This window comes from Neolamprologus multifasciatus, chromosome 3, assembly GCF_963576455.1.
Source record: "Neolamprologus multifasciatus chromosome 3, fNeoMul1.2, whole genome shotgun sequence".
Classification (NCBI taxonomy): domain Eukaryota; kingdom Metazoa; phylum Chordata; class Actinopteri; order Cichliformes; family Cichlidae; genus Neolamprologus; species Neolamprologus multifasciatus.
In genome coordinates this window covers 31,167,464-31,190,762 of record NC_140441.1, presented here as the reverse complement: position 1 = coordinate 31,190,762, position 23,299 = coordinate 31,167,464, and the positions used below count along the sequence as shown (strand labels likewise).

Genomic DNA, 23,299 nt, shown 5'->3' with positions numbered 1-23,299 from the left:
AGTGACGGCTGACCTCAGTAAGTCAGACGGGGGACTTTCAATAATCCTGCTGGTCGCCACGGTGACCAATTTATGGCCTCATAAGCCACAGAAGCACAAAGAGGGGGTCAGGATTCAGATCGAAACTCCTGCAACAAACAAACAAACACGTGTGAATCTCAAGTGTTTGATGGCTTTCAGAGTGAAAACTCAACTGAGGAACGACACGATCAGGGCCTGATGCTGTGAAACTGCAAGAATGAAACATGTAAAAACAGATTTGGCACTGCAGGGGCAGCTCACACATCCTACAACCTCACCTGCAGTCAGCCTGAAATCCAGAGCCACACCACTGTACCAGCCTCTCTCTTCACATGTTGCCTCCGGTGAGAATCCTGACACCCCTCCCTGCTCCAACACTTTCACTGATGACCAGGTTCAGAGGCAAATGAGGAGACTCCCCTCAGGCAGGCAGGGTGAGCCCCCGCGTCCTCAAGTCCTGTGTCCCCCCAGCTTTGTGGAGTCTTCCATAAACTGTTCATGCTGAGTCTGAGTCTGCAGAGGGTCCCAGTGCTGTGGAAGACATCCTGCCTCGTCCTTGTACCAAAGATGCCACATCCCAGTGGCCCCGAGGATTACAGGCCTGTGGCATTGACCTCCCACATCATGAAGACCCTGGAAAGGCTCATCCTGGAATAGCTCCGACCCATAGTCAGACAACATCTGGATCCCCTTCAATTTGCCAGCCATGCCTCGGAGCCGTGGACGCCATCATCTACCTACTTAATCATGTCTACACCCATCTGGACCAGCCGGCGAGCACTGTGAGGGTCATGTTTTTTTACTTTTCCAGTGCTTTCAACACCATCAAGCCAACCCTCCTGGGTGTTAAGTAAACAGCGACGAAGGTGGATGCTTCTTTGGTGTCCTGGATTGTTGATTACCTGACAGGAAGACCACAATATGTGCATCCTTCACAGTGTGTGTCTGACAAGGTAATCAGCAAGACAGGAGCACCACAAGGGACTGTCCTCTCCCCCTTCCTCTTCACCCTTCAGCCACATCACTGAGTCCTGCCATCTTCAGAGGTTTTCTGATGACTCTGCGGTGGTTGGATGCATCAGCAGGGATGATGAGACAGAGTACCGGGCTGTGGTCGACTCCTTTGTCACGTGGTGTGAGCAGAATCATCTGCAGCTCAACGTGGCAAAAACCAAGGAATTGATTGGGGACTTCAGGAAGACCAGGAAACACTTGACCCCTGTTTCAATCCAGGGGGTCAATGTGGACATTGTGGAGGACTATAAATACCTCGAAGTATACACTGACAAACTGGACTGGGCTAAAAACACTACAGCACTTTACAGGAAGGGCCAGAGTCGTCTCTATTTTTTGAGGCAGCTGAGGTCCTTCAACATCTGTCGGACAATGCTCAGGATTTTCTACGTGTCTGTTGTGGTCAGTGCGATCCTCTATGCTGTTGCATGCTGGGGGAGTAGAGGGTTGCTGATGGACTCTCTTAAGGTGGTGTCGGACAGGCGAATGTTGTCCAAGATAAAGACAATGTTGGATAATTCCTCCCACCCTCTCCGTGATGTACTGGCTAGCCACAGGAACACATTCAGTGAGTGACTGAGATTACCAAAAACCACCACTGAACGACACAGGAAGTCATTCCTGCGTCTGGCCATTTCCCTGTACAACTCCTCCACCTAACACAATGTTTACTGCAATAGCTACACCCTTTTTACACATGCTCTTCTTTCTTATTCAGATATTTATCAGTAAGTGACTTATATGTATGTATATATTGTGCTATTTCTTACTTCTTGTATTGTCTGTTTTTGTTACTGTTTGTACTAGAGCACTGTAACCAACATAATTTCTCCTAGGGATCAATAAAGTATTCTGATTCTGAAACCAGCTTAGAGCCGAGCTCAGCTTTGGACCAAAACACAAAAAAGTAGTGAGAACAGCAGATGAGCACAGCTTTGATCTTAATGTGACCGAGTGAGTCATTTGTGAGCACAGCTGTTTAGTTATAGAGTGTGAAGAGAAGTGTGTCACTCCTTGTTTCTTCATATTTTGCTTCAGAGCAGCCAGACTTTGTCATTTTCTAAGTGGTCTTGAGTGATATTAATCATTAACACACACACACACACACACACACACACACACACACACACACACACACACACACACACACACACACACACACACACACACACTTTTGTACCAATAAGGTCACTCCCAAAGAACTATTAGTCAAAAGCTTCCCACTCCACACCACTGGGTAACCGGCCAAGTATCAGGCCTTTATATATATAAAAAAAGGAAACAACAAAAAACCACAGGCTTCCCCAGACGTCAGTATTTTTTATTTTTTTGCCCTTTAGACTTTTTTAAAAGTGATGAAAGCATAGAGACCTCTCTTTTTGTTAAACCTCTGGGAAGTCATCAGTAGTAGGGACAAATGAAAGGTGAGGGAAAATATTTGTTAAAAAAAAGAGGAAGGAAATCCTGTCTGAATGAGTGCAGCCAACATTTGTGTCACGTCTGTATCTGTATTCCTGGAAAACTGTTTATACACTGATAAAACTAAGGGTGGATTCTTTTAGAAGATCCTCAACATGAAACCTCACACTTCATATACAGAACGAGAATCACAATTTGAGTGTTTTGCCTCTGTTCCTTCAACAATAGTTCTCTCTCTCTTGCTGAAACAAAGGAAACAAATGCATCCTGAAAAGATGTGCATAGATAAAAACTGTCCAGGAAAGCTCTCAGTGAAAGCCAAACTGTAACACACAGAAGCATGTTCATTAAATGTAAGGACCAATTTCACCTTATACACCAACACTAACACACACTGTGAGTCCCTGAAGTTGAACAAATTAACATCTGCATCAATGTTACACTCCAATCTGAGCCACCAAGCAGCAGGAAAAATAAACAATGGTATATAGAGATGCAGAAATAAACGTGTAATATTATTGTTGCAAGACAAAAAGCATTGAGCTTCATGAAAAATCTACCAAATTCCTTCATTTTCTATGAAAACCTTGCTCTATCGTGTAACCTTGCTTTGCAGTCAGACTGTTTTCCCACATTATTATTTTATCCTAAGTCAGATTTTACTGCATTAGTCACAAAGAAACATGCAACAGAGTTTCACTGTCAGCCTTCTTAACTTCTCTATCTGCACATCAGTAACATTAAGTATGGCCCATAACAACACCGCAGAGTGTCACAGTGCAGGTAGATAAAAGATACAACACTGTGTCACTTGGTTTTGGTTTAAAAAAAAACGTTTAAGGGTAGTTCAGCCATGATGTAATAACGAATGTTTGACTCTCACTGTGAGAGACAAACTTTTGTTATTTGTCTTGGCAGTTTAAGATGTGTTGTTGTTTTTCATTTTTCCAAAAAATAAACCACACAGAGCTCAAAGCAAGCTTAAGTAACAGTACGTAATCAATAAGTAAGTAATCAGCAACAGTAGTTACATTTATCCCTGTTTAGTGTTGGTTTCCTAAGAGTAAATTGGTCCATCCAGTAAAATCCTTGAAAAGAAGAAAAAAGTGGAGGGTGACAACACTGAGCGGATGAATATGTTGTAAAGGACGGGGGAGGGTAAGCTCCAGCTGCATGGATGCAGAACGCAGACAGGAAGAACAGAAAAAAAACACACACATTTCTCTCTTACAAAGACTCCACAAATGTCTACGTGACTGCAAAAAAGGCTCACACGAACAGGATATCGAGATAAAACCACAGACGGACAGAGGCAGAATATTCTGCGGAGCACAAAGAGGAGAAGTTGTGAAAGTATCACAAATAATCTGAGGTCTTTGAAATTTCTGAATGACTCAGTTCATGCAGATGTTCGCACTTTTTTCAGAGAGAGAGAGTGAGAGAGACGTACTGTGTATTCTCAGTTTTTTTTCCTTTTGAATATTTATTATTGCTCATAAGACAAATGCTATTCCTTTTCAATTACTCGATTAATCAATGGAATAATGGATAGAATGCTTGATGTGGTGTTTAAACATGTTTCATGTTGTAACTCCACAGTTTTTGGTTAAAAGTAAAACAAAGAGCTCTGAAGATGTTTTGAAGTTGTATATTCGACTGTCCCAAAGTAAAAAAAAATAAAAAAACAGACAAAGGAAGAGCAAAACTTCTTAAACTGTTTCACTGTCTGAAGCTGTCAAGTTAAACTGAAGCTTCCTAAGCTGTAAACAAGACCTAAGATGGTTTTCACAGTTTTCTAAGATCAAAGCTGAAAATTCAAACGACTAAAGGGGTTTTTCTGATTAATGACTCCAAACAGACACACTTAAAAGATCCTTACAGTGTATATAGACTGACTGGGTGGGATTTACTACAGAACTGGTGAGCGTGACACAACGCATATGAACTATGCATGAGTGTAAAATGAGTGGAGTAACTGGTTAAATATATTTGATGGTGACGGTCATGTGCACTGACTCACACTCCCTGTCTTCTAGGCAGGCTGGAACCTTAACATGGTTTACACTGTTTTGATTACGGATTGAAGAACAGCTGGTGGAGATTTAACATATCTTAAATTAAGAACTTTGGACATCGAAGTCAAGAAACTTTATTAGCTACCAGCAACATTAGCCAACATTAGTTACCAGCAGCTGCTAGCTCGCCAGTTAAAAAAAAGAAGAAAGGACCCCTGGACTGGAATGGCTGGTTAAGACAAATATTTTATTGAAGTTTCACGAGTAACACAAACTAAAGACGGTATGCCACCCAAGAAAGGCCCAACACCAGAGGAGGTCGAGGACATTAAAACCTCCCTCGGAGCATTGTGCGGAGACGTGGCCGCAGTCAGGGCGCAGCAGGAGCTGCTTCTGGGGCTTTTGGAGGAGGTAAAACAGCTACGCCTCCAAAATGCCGAGAAGGACAGACGAATTATGGATCTCGAGCGGCGGGTGGATGAGCTGGAGCAGTACACCCGTACAAACGACGTGGTCATTAGCGGTATAAAAATCAAGCCGCGCTCGTACGCGCGCGCGGTGGCCGGGAGCGTCGGGGAGCCCAGCGACGAGGAGACCCGCTCGGTGGAGCAACAGGTGGCCTCCTTCCTCCAAAGCAAGGGGATAGAGATGGACCTGGAGCACGTAGAAGCATGTCACCCACTGCCCAGGAGGAGTGACAGACCGCCGGCCGTCATTATGAGATTCGTCAATCGGAAGAACAAGGTCGCACTGCTGAAACAAGGACGCAAACTGAAAGGCACGGACGTTTTCATTAATGAACATCTGACACGAAAAAACGCAGACATCGCGAGGAAGGCAAGGCAACTGAAGAAGAACGGTAAAATACAACATACATGGGTAACAAACTGCAAGATTTTCATTAAGCTAAACGGGACACCAGAAGAGGCAAAAGTACTGATAGTGAGGAACATGGAGGATCTGGACAAGTACAACTGACACTAATGTATTGAGGTAATATATAACTCTAATGACAATCAAATGATAAATACACCAACATCTCTAATTACACCAGGAAATGACATGGACACGTTGAAATCAATTCTCCAACAGAAAGTAATTGATCTAGATTGTGAATATAAGGAGCATAATATAATAGACCCAGAAATAGATTCTGAAAGTAATTTTCTTTCTTCTTTTGTTAAAAATTGTAATTATTTCACACAGGAACAATATGAAAAAAAAATCAACCTAGATGGGAAGTTCTCATTAATTCACTTTAACAGCAGAAGTATGTACTCTAATTTTGATTTCATTAAGGACTACTTGCAACAATTCTCTCGCCCCTTCAGTGTTATAGCCATCACTGAAACTTGGTTCAATGTTGATAAAGGAATAGATTTCTGTTTGAATGGATATGATTTAAAATACATGAATAGATTAAATAAGGCGGGCGGCGGGGTTGCTATATATGTTCATAACTCTATAAAATATAATGTTGTAACAACTATGTCTATGGCTATTGATGGAATTTTGGAATGTTTGACTATTGAGATCATGAATGAAAAAAAGAGAAATGTTATAATAAGTTGCATATATCGGACACCCAGTTCAAGTATTGACACTTTTTATGAATGGATAGAAAAAATGTTTGCTTCGGTGAACCAAAAATTACTATTCATCTGTGGTGATTTTAATATTGATTTGCTAAACCCAACAAGGTTAAAAGCCATTGATGACTTTACTGACACGATGTACAGCTTATCACTATATCCAACAATAACAAAGCCAAGCAGAATAACATCACATAGCGCCACTATTATTGACAACATTTTTACTAATGTCATGGATTTCCAAATTAATAGTGGCCTGCTTGTCTGTGACATAACTGACCACTTACCAGTTTTTACTTTGTGTGACTGTGATTTAAAAAAAATAGATACCAAGATTACGATAGCAAAGCGAACAATAAATGAAGAAGCAATTCATGCCTTTAATTTCGATTTAGCACAACAAGATTGGAGTTCGGTGTATGAAGAGTCAGATGTGGACAAGGCTTATGACAATTTCCTAGATATTTTCACTATGTTGTACAATAAACATTGTCCTGTAAACGAACACAAGACAAAGAAAAAAAAGATAAAAAGTCCTTGGCTCACAAAAGGAATTATCAATGCTTGCAAAAAGAAAAATAATCTGTATAAACAGTTCATCAAAGTAAAAACAAAAGAAGTGGAACAAAGATATAAAGCATATAGAAATAAATTGACTGATATTATAAGAACGAGTAAACAACTTTATTATAGAAGAAGATTATATGAAAATAAAAACAATATAAAAGGAACTTGGGATGTGTTAAATAACTTAATTAAACAAGGATCTTCTGGAACATCATATCCTGAATGTTTCATTGATGCAAATGGTGAAAATCTCAACATGAGTAACATTGTAGATGGGTTTAATAAATTTTTTATAAATATTGGCCCTGAACTAGCAGCGGACATCCCGTGTCAAAAAAATGAAAACATCAGTAATATAAAATCAAATCCCTCTTCACTGTTCCTCTCAGCTACAAATGAGCAAGAAGTAATAAATATCACATTAAAATGTAAAAGTAAGTCTTCAATGGATTATCATGACATAAATATGTCTGTAGTTAAACAGGTTATTCTGAATATTGCTAGTCCCTTAACATATGTCTGTAATTTATCATTTCAGTCCGGTTGTTTTCCAAAAAAAATGAAAATTGCAAAAGTAATACCACTATACAAAAGTAATGACAAACATAGTTTTACCAATTATAGGCCTATTTCTCTACTGCCTCAATTCTCAAAAATTTTAGAAAAACTTTTTAATTCAAGATTAGAAAAATTCCTTGAAAAACATCAAATAATAAATGTTGGTCAGTATGGTTTCAGAACGCAAAGAACCACTTCAATGGCGATAATTGAGGCAGTAGAAGAAATTACTAATGCACTGGATAAAAATAAATATGCAGTTGGTATTTTTGTTGATCTCAAAAAGGCCTTCGACACAATCAATCACTCAATTTTATTGGATAAATTGGAAAGATATGGTATTCGAGGGAAAGCTGGTAACTGGTTAAAAAGTTACCTAACGGGTCGGGAACAATATGTTAGCATAGGGCATTACCATTCAGAGAAACTTGGTATTACATGTGGTGTTCCCCAAGGGTCAGTGTTGGGACCAAAACTTTTCAATGTATACATAAATGATATTTTTGATGTTTCTCAAGTACTTAAGCTCATACTGTTCGCAGATGACACCAACATATTTTTCAGTAGCGATGATTATACTGATCTTGTAATGACCGTAAACAGGGAGCTAAAATTAATAAAAAAATGGATGGATATAAATAAATTATCATTAAATATAAATAAAACTAAAGCAATGTTTTTCGGTAATTTAAAATATAATATAGAATTACCGATTATCATTGAAGATGTACCAATTGATAATGTGAGTGAAAACAAATTTTTGGGAGTCGTAATTGATAACAAAATTTCATGGAAACCCCACGTCAGACACATAAAAACCAAAATTTCCAGAAGCCTCGCAGTTTTGAACAAAGTGAAACCATACCTTGATAAAGATGCACTTCGTACTCTGTACTGTACCCTGGTTCTTCCATATTTTACATATTGTGTGGAAGTGTGGGGAAACACATATAAAAATACAACTAATCCATTAGTCACAGTACAGAAACGAGCACTGCGTATTATTCACAAGGCCGGTTATCTAGATCATACTCACAAACTCTTTCTTCAGGCAAAGTTACTTAAATTCCAGGATCTGGTTAATTACAATACATCCATAATCTTATACAAAGCCTTTAATAAACTTCTACCTGCAAATTTACAAACTATATTTGAAATTCGAGAAAGGGTTTATAATGTGAGAGGCTTCGGAGAATTCAAATTACCCAGAACTCGAACAACCCGTAAAGGTTTTTGTGTGTCTGTACGTGGTGTGAAAATCTGGAACAGTCTGAGTTTACAACTGAAACAATGCAAAAATATTCATAGATTTAAATTCCTCTACAAACAGTTTGTTTGGTCACAGTATACTCAATGATGGTTATAGTGTGCTCTGTAATGTTTGTTCTCTTACCATTGCTGGTATGGATTCAAAAAAAAAAAAAAAGTGTGTGCATATGTATGTACATGTGTGTGTAGATATATATGTATGTATGTATATGTATGTGTGTTTGTCACTATGTAATTATTATTGCCTGTTACCTGTGGTAACGCAATTTATAATTAATATATATTCTGTATTCTGTTATGAAGGTTCTATTTGTTGTTGCGAGCTGCCATTGAGATGTTTGCATGTGCTCGGGGCTGTTGATGGTTTGTTTGGTTGCAACGATGGGCGTAGCTGTGGGAAGCTTATTGTTTTTTGTTGATGAGTGAGTATAGGGGTGGGATTTAATAAGTTTTCTTCGTCCCACTCCTTTTCAGGTAATTTTTTGCTTTTTGTTTTTGTGCACTTTATATTTAATATATGTATTTTTGTTGTGCCTGAAATGAACAAATAAATGAATGAAATGAATGAATTACAGGGATGTGGTTACATGGTGACAGAGCAACGTGAATGCTGTCACTGACTGAAGACAACATGTCCTGCTTCACCCTTTTAAATGAACAGCAACAAAATGCACAGATCATTGAATTCTGCACTCATCAGTGACAGTGCTGCTTTTGCTGCTGTATTTGTTATATTCTTTATTAAGCACTAAAGTAGGTCAAGTCAAAAGTAATCTGAAGTAGATGTGAAAGAAGTTCAAGGGAGAGTGCACAGAGACTACAAAAAAGAAAAAACACAATCAAGAGTTTGCTGAGGTTTCACGTTTTGTTGAGCCATGTAATGCAAACAAGTGGTACACACTTGAGAACTGAATCTCTATAGTTTCATTCCTCTTTGTTTGCACATTACACTGTTGTCATGGATGACCTTACATGGTCGTATAAGCATGTTTTGCACTAGATGCAGGCACCACCATTGTGTGGCTACAGACTCTTTCAGATTCAGCTGAGTCAGATTTAACGCACTGAGAGATCAATGTGGGCTCAATCTACTTTCCTCCACATTTACATGAGCATATTAAGCTAATAAACCAAAACACACAATCACTGCCTTTACTGTGCACTAACCCATCGTATTTACATAATTATATCACAGTGATTCATGTAAATTCTGTGGCACTGAACAGCTGATAAACATGAAGCTCCATCTAGATAAGACTTGTTTTCACTGCCTGAGGCAAACATACACTGTGGATAACAACCAGACTGTGATGACACGAGCAAAGAGAAACAAGCAGGCAGTGAATGTGAACCAAGTGTCAACAAATGCACACTTCAACACCCTGGAACGAGTGGGGCATTTATGAGTACAGCTATACAGTTACACAGTGCTGTGCAAAAGTCTTGAACCACCACTTGTTTCTTCGTGTTTTGCTTCAGAAGACCCTGCATTTGTCACTCACTCACTGTGACTAATCAAATATCCCCTCTCGAGTACCCGTCCTTTATCATAATAAGAAGAGGATCATCCTCAGTTGATCCCCAGGATCAAAAACATGATCATTAGGATAAAAACTCAAATGGGGTTTTGTGTTTACTTGTACATGAATGAACTGATGCTCCTCAGCAGTTTATGCAAATAAAACCACATTTTAACTGTGTGTGAATGTATGTGCCAGCACACAACAAAGAGGTAATGCATAAATACACTGAAGTCACTCAGCTGCACAGCACTTAGTCAATGTTCAAAATGTCACTAAATCTGCCCAATTTTATGTTAATGTGATGTTCAAACTGTGAAGGATTCCTATCCATCAATAGTGTGTCTATAGTATATGCAAATAACTTTCCCTTCAGTATTCACTCCACTGCAATGATAGAATCGAGCCAATCAACCTGTGTTTCACGTTTCAACTGCACATGTTTTGGTTAAAAGTGAAACAAAGAAATGTTGAAAGAGGAAACAGAGAAAGGAAGACAAAACGTCTTAAATGTTGCACTGTTTGAAATTCTGCAGTAAAATTGCAGCTTTCTAAACCTAAGATGATGTTCTTAATTTTCTGAGATGAAAACTCTGAAAATTTCTGTGTAATTAATGACTCCAGACTAACTGTGTGGGATTTACTACAGAACCGGTGAGTGTAACACAAAGCATATGAACGATGCATGAGTGTAAAATGAATGGAGTAACTGGTTAAATATATTTGATGGTGTCAGACACGTGCACTGGCTCACAGTCCTCGTCTTCAAGGCAGGCTGGAACCTGAAGCTTAGTTTAGACTCTAAACTATGTTAAGTCTAAACTTTAGACCAATGACACCCAAACTGTGACAGTGCGTGAGTAAAGAGAAACAAGCAGGCAGTGAATGTGAACCAAGCATCAACAAATGCACACTTCAAACAAAGAAGTGTGTTCTTAAATTTTTTTTTGAATTAACGACATATTTTATTCAGTATTTTTTCCTATATTGTTGTGAATAATATCACAAATTTGTTGATATATCCTGATAAAACTTTAAGGCTATAACGTCCTAAATTTAAATCAGAGAGCAATCAATCAATAGGCAAAAAGACGTCGCCTGCTTGACAACCTTTATGATCAATGATGGATTTTGTATTACGCATTTCACTGACAGAAAGAAAACGGCAGTTCATCAAAAGACAGAACGATTTCTTACCAGATGTCGATCGTCAGCCTGCTGGACACCAGGGACACTCTTAAGTCAGTATCAGAAGAATCCAGCGTACCTGCATTAATGAACAAAGATGTCAAACGTGAAAAGATTTCCTAAATACTGCAACTAAAGTCACAGGTCTAAAAACAGCAACTGCTGAGTAATCTCAGCATTGGTCATAGCAGAAGTGTTTCACATTCAAGTGAGTGAACAGAGACTGAAGCAAAAAGAAGAAGAAAAAAAGGGAAGATGTGAACGCTTTATTAGGTTACACAGAAATTCACACACACTCCTTCCAGCATTTATCTCAGAACAAATATAAACATCCAGCCAGCTCTGCCTAAACTGGCTGCCCCTAAAAGCCTGCATTATCACCATGAAGGGCAAGTATTTATTTCAGCAGAGACATTAATGTGTAGAAACAGACCAATAAGACCTACAGTGGAGTAAACTGTGTACTCGCTTGTGTATCATAAGAACTATCAAAGGAAGTTTCTGTATAACCAGGCAGGTTTCAGTCCTTCACACAGACATAACTTTGACCTGCTGCCAAATTTGCACTAAAATGATCAGCATTATTCAAGCAGCAGTTTTACAGTCAGGACGTAGGTCTCTGAATCTGGGACTTTGCTGGTAAGGGTTACTGGTTCATTCAGCAATAATATGAGTGCTTGAATGTAACTGAAAGTGGAACAAACTGAGGGCGTTAGTCGTCTGGAGTCCACTTTTTAAATTCAGGCCATGGGCATTTTGTTCTGACTGTCACAATAACATCAGTGATGGCCCAACAGTGAGGCCTGGTCTCTCCCTCTCTCTACACTCACTTCCACTGCATTCACAACAAAACTGTCAGACAACTGACAGGCTGGCCGTCTGACAGCTGAAGCTCAGTGGACTCATTCAGTAGCTCAATGACACTAAACTAACGCTAATCTACTATTGAATGACTGAACCACTCAAAGCTACTTCAGTTACATTGTGATTGTAATTTCCTGTTTAAACATCATCAATACACCATCAATAAAGACGACTCTCTCTCTCTCACACACACACACACACACACACACACACACATAGGACCATTAGACTGCTGTATACTGTAAGACATCTCTAACGTTTGTGTTTAAAACATGACAGGAACACAAACAGAAAATTAACTAATGTGATCTTTTGTGCTCTCAGTCACTGTTGTGCTGTTTTAACTGATATTAATGGTGATCATCTATCAGTCGTTTAATAGTTTTTCACTCTGTCTTTACATCTGGATGAAAGCCATCAGCACATTTAAAACAATTTTTCCTTTGGACATTTTACTCAAATTCACCTCAGTCCACCACATTTCCCCGAACTGAGAGGGAGTCCTCTTGAGTCATTGCCAGCGACATGTGCAGCAAAATCTGAAAATATATGCTTGGTCAAGAAATCTTCATTGTACCCAACATCCTAACTGTTATGGTCCTGGGTCGCTGACTCAGCGTTTTGAGTTTATTACTATTATATTCTAGTTTCTTCTGATTTTGTATCAGTCCTTAAAGTTTTTTTGGTTTTTGTGTCTTGTTATACATGCCCGCGCGCTCTCCCGGCGTTTTGTTCATGTCCTTGAGTGTGTGATTGTAAAACTGTGTACTTCCTGTTTTACTTTGATGGTCTGTGTCTGCTATTACTGTGTTTAGCTTGTGTCTTCCTGTCATCACGTGAATTAGGGTCAGCTGTGCTTCAATGCCTGATTACCTTGTGTGTGTATTTATAGTGGGTGTCGGTCTGTGCTCTTTGTTGGTTCGTCTGCGTTTGACGGTGTTTTGTTCATCGTTCTGCGTCTCGTGTCATGTTTTCAGGTTTGTCTTTAGTTTTCCCAGTATAGCTTTTCATTCCTCGTTCCCAGTTTCTGCCACTTTGGTCACTTGTAAAACTCACATCACAGCCTTTGCATGTTGCATTTTGGGTCCCTTTCTCCACAAATACCCCAGGGCTTGCCTCGGCAGCTGTGACACTAACAACAGAGGGTTTCCATTATTATTATTATTATTATATTAAGTTGGAACTGAGTACCGCTCTCTGCAGATACTAGATTTCCTGTCAGAGGCCTCAGTCCGTCCAAATTGGCGACAACCTCTCCAGCACCATCAGCCTAAACACAGGAGCTCCTCAGGGCTGTGTTCTCAGCCCACTGTTGTTCACTCTCCTGACACACGACTGCACCGCTCTACACAGCTGTAACCACCTTTGCTGATGACAAAACCGTGGTTGGACTCATCAGCAGCAACAATGAGTCAGTGTACAGAGATGAGGTTCAGCAGCTGGCGTTCTGGTGCAATGACAACAACCTGTCACTGAATGTGACACTCATCAGCAGAGGAAATGAATGTGGTCATTCATTTCCTCCAACTTTTGCTGTTAGGTTCCACCACGATAAAAATCGCGCTTCCTGCACAGCTTTTTCTCTCTCTCTCTGTGTAATTTAAGAACAGTTTCCCATTTAAAAAGCTCAATTTTCTGCATTATTTGCTTGCTTATTACCCACCAGTCTACCGTTGTGTACAGCGCTGTTGGCCGCTGTCTTTTTTTCTTTTCTTTTTTTTCACTTAAATGACGTCGGACAAGAAAGCCTCATTTCTGCTGTTGAATAATGACGAAATTTAAACTTTTTAAAATTATGCAAAATTGCAATACGCTTGGCCGTGTCTCTAATAAGACCTCTGTAACTTTGCTCTGCTTCACTTCAGCAGCATCAGTAATATGTAATATGTTGATTCGTGTTTTTATTCAGTTTTTGATCTACTGCAGAATATTTTTAAGGTTATCTGCTATAAAAAGCCAGGGCAGCAAAATCTCCTTCATGTTTTTCTGTGTTTTATCCCCAGTTACTTTGACACAAAGGCATCTGCTGTGATGCTCACACCTCTGATGAAGTCTCACATGTATCAGTGCTAATAAATGATCAGAATTATAATATTTCTGACTGTCTGAGGCAAAACTGAATCGAATCAAATCAGGACCTTGTGAATCGGAATTGAATGGATTATAGAAATCAGTGACAAATACCCATCTCCAGTGAGGACAGAAGTGGTGTCTCCTCTCCCCACTGCCTTTCAGTGGCAGGCAGCAGCAAACAGGTCATCAGAGGAGGTTGAGATGATGATTAAGTTTAACATTCTCTACAATATTACCAAAGAGTGCCAAAGCACTTTAAGCACCAGCACGTTTTCAGTAACTTATCTTTCTTGTAGAACTGTGCTCCAAATAAAGAACTTTGGGTTGACAAGATTATTAGTTAATCATTTACAAATCAATATTGTTTATATGGACAGCAAATTTCACCCCCCCAAAAAAGTGCACATGTAAAACTGCGGTGTTAAGTGATGCGGTTGAAAAATTTGGGTAGAGGCGGGAATCCCCAGACGCACGATCTCGATCACGATATCCTCGTGTTGGTGTTGTTCCCAGATCATCATACTAAAGGTTGTTCCAGGATCAACATTGCAAGTGACCAATCAGAATGTTGTGATGTCATACTTTTGCGACTTCGGGAAAAACCGGCGTAAAACAAAAAACTGTACTTAAGCTGCGAGAAACCGCCTTTGTCCGCCGATCAACGGACCCTAACCCTTTAATAAACGCTAAGCAGAATTGATATTGTCCTTGCAACATTGGAATTTCATAAATGCACGAATGGGTTGGTGCGCAAAAGAATAACGTCACAATAATGTGATTGGTCACTTGCAATGTTGAACCTGGAACAACATTTTCATGATGATCTGGGAACAACACCAACACGACGATATCAGATCATCCTCCCCAGACAGCCCACGATAGGCTCTTATTACAATACTTCCCTCATGATAGTAGATTAATGTGATTTATAAACATTTTGCGACATTCTGAGTATTGCAATAAGACACACTGTGATTTATCACGTTTTTACTGCAAATGATGTCCTCACAGCTAAACTTTGTGAATATCGGTGTCATCAAACATTCCAACACTGTTAACAAAACCTGACATAAATGTTGCCATGAGACAGTCAATCATCAAAATACCGAGATACTATGCTCTATCAATTTATTTCCCCCAAAACTATTAGCAGCAATAACTCTAATTTCAAACAAAGACGTATCTGGGCGTGCCACTTCTGTGAGATTTGAACTTAATGTGTGTGTGGAGTGGCTCCACTGATCCATCAGAATCATCATCATATCAGTGAAAACAGGACGAGTATATATATTTCTGACTGTCCGATTTTGCATACTGCATTTGCATTTTATGTGTGTTATTAAGTTTTGTTTGTTTGTTGGTGTGCATTTGTGCTACAGTTTTGAGAAGTGTGACCATAAAATCGTCGGCCTTTGGTAAATCTCAGCGTTTAAGTATCAATACCCCTTAAACGTTTACACATTTTGCCACATTACAATCGCAAACGTTTTTTTATTGAGATTTTCTGTGATGGACCAACACAAAGTAGCACATAATTGTGAAGTGGTACGAAAACACTGTTTTTAATTTTTTTATTTTAAGCAAATAAAAATCTGAAAAGTGTGCAGTGCATTTGTATTCAGCCCCTTGTACTCTGATACCCCTAATTAAAATCCAGTGCAAACAATATCCTTCAGAGTCACCGAATTAGATAATAGAGTTGACCTGTGTGTCATTTAGTCTCATTATAAATACATCTGCTTTTTGAAGCCTCAGTAGTTTCTTCAAGCCCAAAAGAGACGAGTCAGCATCACACACAAAGATCTCAGCAGGAGCAGACGGAAACCTGGCCTTCCTGAAGGAGGACGATGGCCTGACTGCTGAGAGTAATTCATGCAGAGGTGTGTGTTCACCCACTGCAGATGTGCTCCAGTTCAGTCCTGCAAAATCACCACTGCATACCACTGGACACAGAAGTCTGTTGAATGCTGATTGGTTGGGAGTTCACGCAGAGTTCACCAAGAACAGAACTACAAACTGCATATGTGACCCACAGCTGTGAGTGTTAACATGCCTGCTGCATCCTGACCCACAACAAATGTAACATGAACTAGTTTCCACAACACAACCCACCACAAGCCACACTTTATTATAAACCTCCCTGAACAACAGACAGCACTTCTTTACACAGTGTTGCCTTCATAGTTGAGTGAAGCCAACACTGTGGACTCGTAGAGCCACTCGTCTACAGCATGAGTCAGAACACTAGCTCTCCCTCTCTAGCTAGATCAGTGAGGAAACAAATGTAATCTGAAAACATGTACTTCCATAAAAAGCTATAAATGAACATCTCATGCTGCTGAGCTGTGACTCACAGAAAACTGAAATTAAAAGTTAGTGGGACTATTTCACCTCATACACCAACACTAACAGGCCCTTTGAGCGCTCAGTCACTCCATCATTGTTTCTCTTCAATATAAACAATGGAAACGGCGGAAAGATAAATGATGGCAGATATCAAAACATAAATTAAACTGAGGATTAATGTATTAATGTATGCTAACGTGCAAAGTCACTTGCAATCAGGTTGTTTTCCAACATTATTTTAATCCAGTGTCCGATTTTACTGCAAGATTCTGCATTTGTCAGAAAGAAACTTGACATGCCGACAGAGTTCTACCTCCAAAACAATAAGAAAGACACAGACTGATCTTATGGGCTGACCACTGCTCTTTACTGACACGCTGCTGGCAGACTGCACAGACAGTGTGAGTGCCAGATTCATTTTTTCATTAGTTCAAAGTATACAAAGAAGAAAAAGCAAGAAAATTTCTGATCAAACTAACCCACTGATCAGACTTAGATGAAACATTACAGTATCCACAGTTGTCAGGGAGGAAATGAGAAACACTACAGATGTTTGTGGTATAGCAAGTTTCATAACAGCATGTGTGTGACTCAGCACAGGAAAAGACGGCTAAAAATCTTGGCTGACCTGTTCGGTAATGACAATCCTTCCTGTGCATTTCTGGCCACTTTTTCCACCACAGCTCTTGACCTTTTTGTGAATAAATAACAATGATCACCTCATTATAATTAAAAATAATCACCACTTCAATATATCACCAGTGAAATATCTGGAGAGAGATTGCTGAATTTCAAATAAAGAAAACTACATGACTCAACTATAGTTGAGTCAGTTGAGTCATGTAGACACAAAGAAAGCCTGCAGCAATTCTTGATAATTGCATATTGTCACTTTTTTTTTGTTACAAGTTATTGAAAGTCACACTAACGGATTCAAACCAGTTTTAGTTAGATAGAATTAAAAGGTGAATAAAATTGGTTGTTCTGTGTCTGTTTTGATCATGTGTGTGTTGCAGTTAGTTTGGCATTTTTAATAACAAGAAATAATTAGAGTAAATAAATAAATTGCTTGGAAAATAAAGGCTAACCTCCTGGTTGTGGAATTATTGAGTATTAATAAATAGACATGTTCTTCTAAAGTGTTCTTCTACTCTGAGCACTGCTTTCTAGCTAACATTTGCATATGCATCGAAAAGCAATCTGTATCTTTTTTTTTTTTTTTTTTTTTTTTTTTTAGAAAAGCAATCTGTATCTAGTATCTTGCCCAAGGATATTTTGCGTGCAGACTGGAGCAGATGTTGGGATTAAACCAGTTGAGACAGTTGAGCAGACAGAAAGAAAGCAGAAGCCTGACTCTGACTTCCAGCAGGCTCCGGGTACTCGCATCGTAACCTGGTCCACTCGCTCAGTAGCTTGCCCTGGCACACACATTCACCCTCCACCATCTTGACCTTCAGCAGGCCCCAGGGACCAACACGCTACCCTGGTCAAGTCCCCCGGTAGCTTGCTATCTTACACACACATTCCACCACCTACCCACCATAGACCTTGGCCTCCAGCAGGACCCAGGTACCCACACTTAAGCCCCATCCTACTGACAAAAAAAAACCCTCAGGCCCCTGCTATTCAAGAGAACAGGAGTGGCCTGGGTGGGTAAATTGTAGGAAATGTCACAGTGGCTGCAGGGTTTGGTTTGTGGCTCAGCTGCAGGGGAGGGGTGGTCCAGTGGATTAAGGGGCAGTGCTACGGGGAGAGACCGGTCAACCCAGCTGTGGCCAGTTGGTTAATCGTGTCTCTCTGGTCTTTAAAAACAGTAGTTTGCAGACCAGGGTGGCGACAACGGAGCATTGAAAGTGAGGGCTTACGCAGCCAGTTGAATAATAAAAACGCTTTAAAATTGTGTCGCACTGACTTCTTTCTTATACTGGGGTCAGAAAAAGTAAGACTAGTTTCAATAAAATCATAAGATACACTAAAGTGGATGACAAACAGACTTTTATTGTAGATGTCGTGCTCTGAGCAGGCTATGCTCGTTAGCTTATTAGCCGTGCTAAGCTAAACATTGTTCTAGTCCTTCCTCTGGTTCAGTTGAAACAGTTAACTAGTGTCTCATTAGCTGGGATGTATTTGAGCGGCATCAATAATCATGGGGACGCCTGAACACTTCCACATTTTCTGGATATTTCCCAACGGCTTTAGCTAGTTAGCTCAAGTACAGCTAGTAAGATGTTACCTGAAGTCCAGACGTTGTTTCCAAACTGCGGTGTGTACATAAGTCTGGGTATCAACTCTCTAAGGTCGTTATCTCCCTGACCGCATAGACTGTGGGCACAGTTTGTCATTTTCAACTGTTTCTAGCTCACTTTTCTTTCACCGTCAAATGAACCTGGTAGCTAACGAGAGCAGTGCCTGCTCAGCAGATCACTTCCTGCTGGAGGCGACGTGCCAAGATTAGTGTTTTATTCCGTTTATTACGCATAAAAACAGCATAAATACATGTATCTGAAGTACACTGAGGTTAAAGGGTAACAACGCCGGCTGTGTCATGTGCAACAACGCATTTACCCATCTATGATATGATAATAATAATAATAATAATAATATTATTATTATTATTATTATTATTATTATTATTATTATTATTATTATTATTAATAATAATAATAATAATAATAATAATAATAATAACAGTTGAGTTATAGGAGTCGCTGTCAGTCAATTGGCCATGCTGAGCCGCATGAGAGCACCAATTGATGCCATGGTGCTCTCATGTGGCTGCCCAATTGTAGAACACCGGCGCCACCCACCACCGCGACTATAAAGTCAGCTTGCGCGTAAACGGTGCATATTTTTAGCCCGCTCGCAAGATGAGTCCTACGTCTGTCCCCCTCACTTACATCGTTCTTCTTCTTCTTTTTTATATCAGCCGGGTGTCTGGGAAACTGACCCAGGCCGCTACAGGAGACGATGTTAGGTTTGCCCTGACAGAGGAGTGCAAGACGGGAAAAGTCACACTGCATCATCAGCTGATGGATGGCACCGATCAGCTGGTCGCCTCTCTTGACGGTGTCTGGAAGCCGGGACCGGGTTACATTAACCGGGTGGTTTACAGCTCCGACTCTCTGATATTAAAGAGAGCAGATTTCAACGATCATGGCTATTACGCGTTTACCTGCAACTACAAACAGAGGGGGGAGCTGGAAGAGTTGCACGTTTTTCTGCCCTATAAAGTTGTCGGACCCCGGGATGAAGGTGCCACCCTACCGTGTCGCTCCGTTACAGTCGGTCAGGCTGTGAAATCTGTGCGCTGGAGGAGAGACGGAGAGCTGGTGCTGGAGCTGAATCCTCTGTCGGAGCAAATCACCTACGGGGACGGCTATGATGAAAGCCGAGTGTCCATACCATCAGACTGGTACCAGCGAGGAGACCTGTCCCTCACCGTGAAGCGAGCTCAGCTCCGAGACGAGGGAGTGTATTACTGTGACGTGGAGAAGACAGAGAAACACCGCTCTGCTGTCCACCTGCACGTCTCCACACCATCACCACCACCGGGCAGCACCTCACAGCCTACAACCACACTCACGGTAAGAATTTAAGTAATTTCACACGTCACTGTAAACCTTAATCGTCCACAGTTTAATCACTGCAGACTGACTGAAAGACTTTAAGTAACGTGGCCATAAAGATTAGTAGGACAGGCCAAAGGAAAGCGGTCCTGTCAGCAAAGAACAGTCAAAATTCAGACGCAGCGGTTCAGCAGGAACACGTGCTTACAGATGATTGTGCAAAGATAGAGGGTTGTGGTCTGTCCACCGAGGACTGACACACAGACTGTATATAAAGATCTCACCTTTATGTTGAGCTTTACAGTGTAAAATGTTTTCGTTTAACTTTAACTGAAAGCATTAAAAGTCAGTTAAAACTGCTAACTAACATTTCTGCTCTGTCTTCTTGTCCTCTGCAGCCATCTGAGTGCTCTGACTGGTCGTGGAGAACATTCTTCATAACGGCAGCTGTATTTGTGATCGTTGCCCTGCTTGTTTGGCTCTGCTGGTTTCTGAGGAACAGGAAATTCAATGTGCACACTCGAGGAGGAGGAGCAGGCACTGAAGAGGGCAGAGAATCAGACTGTGACCAGCACAGCATGCTAAAGTCAAATGGAAACCCTGACTTTACCCACAACCGATGAGTGAAAAAACAATAACAGCTCATCCCTTTAAGTATTTGAACTCACCACCTTTATGACAGTACTACTGTGCAACTCCACTTTCTCAGGTTTAGAAATCCTCCGTTTTCCTTCTGCTGAGGCTGACTGCTGTTACAATGTTTGAGATTGTCTCTATTATTTTGTGTTTGTCTTCCAATCAATCAAGTAATACCTGTAAATCATCTGCTTACATAATCAATGCATAATTTATTTTTATTTTTTTTATTTATTTATTTTTTTGCCTGTCCTGTTTGGCTCTTTTGCCATCAGAATTATTGTCTAAAGGCGAAGAAAGATACCCAACGGATTTACTTTAGCAAATTGACCATCCCAGCCTTGCCGTAATGGTCCATTTGATTCACCTTTTATTGTTTATTTTATTTTCACTTGCTGAATACGGGACAGACTTGACTGGGGGAAAGAAAAGGGAGAAAGAAAGAGGGAAAGAAAAACAGCTGAGAAGAGGGACGGGGGAGAAGGGCAAAAAACAAAAACCAACAGAATAAGCAGAAGAAAAAAAATACATATATCAATCACCTGGATCACCTGTTGAGAAAGAAAAAAGAAAACAAGCAGAAGAAAACGAGAGTAATAGAATAAACAACATCACAGTGATATATGGGAATATGACAGTAAATACTAAATATTAAACATTATTGTGCAGCACGTAAGATCGACAGCACAGTGTGCTTTGAGGTAGGAGCCAAAAAGGGTGTAGTTTGTGTGTGTGATCACCCGTGTGTACACCTGTGAGCATGGACGCGCTTGTTTTTTAAAAGGTTCCTTCATGTAATGATCTGCTAGAGGGTGTGGGGGGCCACAGCCCCGTCCACCAGGGCATGAAACAGGTATGGAGGAGATCAAAACTCCAGACATCCAGAGGCCCTCAGAACACAAGAGACCAAGGAAGACCAACAGAGGGGCAGCCGAGCTACTGTCCCAGAAAGAGCTGAGGAGAGTCCCAGATGATCAATGCATAATTTAGCTTCAAGATGGATGAATGAGATCTCTTTAATAACAAAATTTGTATATTGTCCTGCCTGTTTGTACAGATTTACACTCTTTACTGTGTTTACTTTGCTTTTTGTAAAAAGCTTAGGGAAGTTGCAGTGTGCCAATAAAGTTTTAAGTGGATAATAAAGTGACCTGATGATGACTAGTCATTCATGATTTTATTCATTTTGCACATTAAATGACTTCAAATGTTTGATGGAATAAACACTGAAAACCTTTGAACAAAGAACATCAAGATATCCTGACAAAACTGTTTCCAGTCAGAAAGGCTGCAGGTATTTGTGTGAAATAAAGACAGCGAGGGAAAAATTCACACCAAAGACATTTGAATAAATAACAAGTGAGGAGAAAACAATGAAAAGATACAAAACATCAGCAATATACAGCTTGTAACAGAGCAAACAGGGATGTAAAAGTGACTTCATCAATGAGTGGTTGTAAAGGTGTTAGGCCACACATGAAGCTGTTGGTGTCTCTGAGTCACCGTCCTCTCTTCTTTGTGCTGACAGCATCACATGATGTTGTTCAGATTCCAATAAAATGATCAGATTTGCACAACAAATAAATACCAGAGTTTTTGTTCTACATAAAGATCTTCATTTATTTTCCTGCCTCCTCTCCACCCTGAGAAAGGCAGGACTCTGCTGACGTAGTAGGCGAGGCCCAGGGAGAGGAGGGTGATGACCACCATCAGCAGCAGGACCCTCCAGAAGTCCAGGTCCTCCACAAACTCCTGCCAGGTGGTCCTGATGCTGGACAGGACGCCCTCAGTGCTCTGCAGGGTCGGGTTCAGTAAGGAGTGACTCTGCATCACACTGAGACACACACACACACACACACACACACAGAGGATTAACATTAAGACTCAGTTAAACAAGCTGAAAAGATCTAATCAGCACTAAGATCATTAAACAAACAACAACAGAGATTATTTCAGTCCTAACTTCCTGAAAACTGCTCAAGGGTCTGAAGTTGTTTGCAGTAAAGTGTTGCTGGTTTGTGCATGTAAATAAAAAACTGACTTTTTCTCATTAACCATTTAAGAGGTGGCGGTGGGTCGTTCCTGTTTATGGGTTTGTTTGTTAGTCACTGTTCTCAGTGTTTACACATCAGTTTGTTGGTATTTATCATGCAAAACAACTTGTGTGCACAGATTAAACACACAGCAAATACCACAGCTGACATGAAGAGCACCACAGAGTGACTTAACAGGCTGAGAGGTACACGGAGCCTAAAGTCAAGTTTCATTATCAGGAAGGCGTCTCTGATATGGTAACCTATGGAAACAGATAATCTTAGTGGGTCATGTGTTCAGAGTTTCAGATGAGTCACAATCAACAATGATTTAATAACTTTGTTGTGGACTTTCTCTCACTGCTTACATACTGAATGTGCCAAGTGTTCATTGATCTTGTGAAAGATCATCGATTGTCTGCAGCACTGCTTACTCCTCTTCCTCACATATCAGCATCACTGCTGTGTGTTTCTATTGTATTTCTTATATATTCTATTGATCTCTATCAACACTTCCTCTGATATTGTTTTGGACTGAAGTAGGTGTGAAAGGAGGCGTGACATCACTTTCAGTGTGAGAGCAAACAGAGACTGAAGCATGTCTGTTATATCTGAGGT

At 40.3% G+C, this 23,299-nt stretch overlaps 1 protein-coding gene and 1 long non-coding RNA gene across 6 annotated transcripts in view; one reads left to right on the top strand and one right to left on the bottom strand.

Moving 5' to 3' along the window:
* LOC146522550 (uncharacterized) overlaps positions 1-23,299 on the bottom strand; it is a 105,959-nt gene that overhangs the window by 52,603 nt on the left and 30,057 nt on the right. The window contains exons 1-4 of one of the 5 annotated variants that reach the window (XR_014870292.1): positions 18,680-19,027; positions 17,075-17,137; positions 11,173-11,242; positions 1-128 (exon numbers count right to left, since the gene is read on the bottom strand). This is a non-coding gene — a long non-coding RNA (uncharacterized LOC146522550). Of the gene's footprint in view, positions 11,243-17,074; positions 17,138-18,679; positions 19,031-23,299 lie in introns of those variants that run through there. The other 4 variants (XR_014870291.1, XR_014870296.1, XR_014870293.1 and 1 more) reach the window with 4 other exon arrangements.
* On the top strand, positions 19,249-21,119 carry LOC146522552 (uncharacterized). Its single transcript, XM_085138391.1, has 2 exons — positions 19,249-20,030; positions 20,411-21,119. The coding sequence occupies exons 1-2, from the start codon at positions 19,314-19,316 to the stop codon at positions 20,633-20,635; spliced, it is 942 nt and encodes a 313-aa protein (XP_084994517.1). The 5' UTR covers positions 19,249-19,313; the 3' UTR covers positions 20,636-21,119.

What these genes read in the sequence shown, in the direction of transcription:
- LOC146522552 (XM_085138391.1), top strand. Translation starts at nt 19,314, where the DNA reads ATGAGTCCTACGTCTGTCCCCCTCACTTACATCGTTCTTCTTCTTCTT. An exon ending in AGCCTACAACCACACTCACG is followed by an intron (nt 20,031 to 20,410) that starts GTAAGAATTTAA and finishes TGTCCTCTGCAG; the next exon opens with CCATCTGAGTGCTCTGACTG.